Genomic DNA, 352 nt, shown 5'->3' with positions numbered 1-352 from the left:
GTCGGGGGGTCGGTGCTCACCTGCAGGCAGTAGACGGCAAGGAGGCGCAGGGCCGGGCGCCGCATCTCGCGCAGGTACGTGGGGACGTGGCCGCGGGCGCATCGGGCCACCACGTTCACCAGCTGCCCCAGCAGCACCGGGATGCGCACGTTGAGCAGGGCCGCGCCCAGCGCCAGCTGCGGGGACAGACAGGGACAGCGGTGTCACGGCACCGGGACAGCAGGACATCAGGAGGGTGTCATGCCATTGCACCGGGACACCAGCTGGCCTGGCACGGCACCGGGACAGTGGGTGTCATGCCATGGCATTGGGACAGCAGAATCAGGATGGTAGGTGTCACACAGGACAGTGG

General features: G+C 68.8%; 1 protein-coding gene across 1 annotated transcript in view; it reads right to left on the bottom strand.

The window, feature by feature from the left end:
* Positions 1–352, bottom strand: part of ABCB8 (ATP binding cassette subfamily B member 8) — a gene marked incomplete at both ends in the record, with an annotated part of 3,633 nt that overhangs the window by 2,931 nt on the left and 350 nt on the right. The window contains one exon of the mRNA XM_017736308.1: positions 6–176. Coding sequence (XP_017591797.1) covers positions 6–176 — 171 coding nt within the window. The remainder of the gene's footprint in view (positions 1–5; positions 177–352) is intronic.

Source organism: Corvus brachyrhynchos, unplaced genomic scaffold (genome assembly GCF_000691975.1).
Source record: "Corvus brachyrhynchos isolate BGI_N302 unplaced genomic scaffold, ASM69197v1 scaffold706, whole genome shotgun sequence".
NCBI classification, from domain to species: Eukaryota; Metazoa; Chordata; class Aves; order Passeriformes; family Corvidae; genus Corvus; species Corvus brachyrhynchos.
The sequence above is the reverse complement of the archived record's forward strand: the minus strand, read 5'-3'. Positions and strand labels throughout refer to the sequence as shown.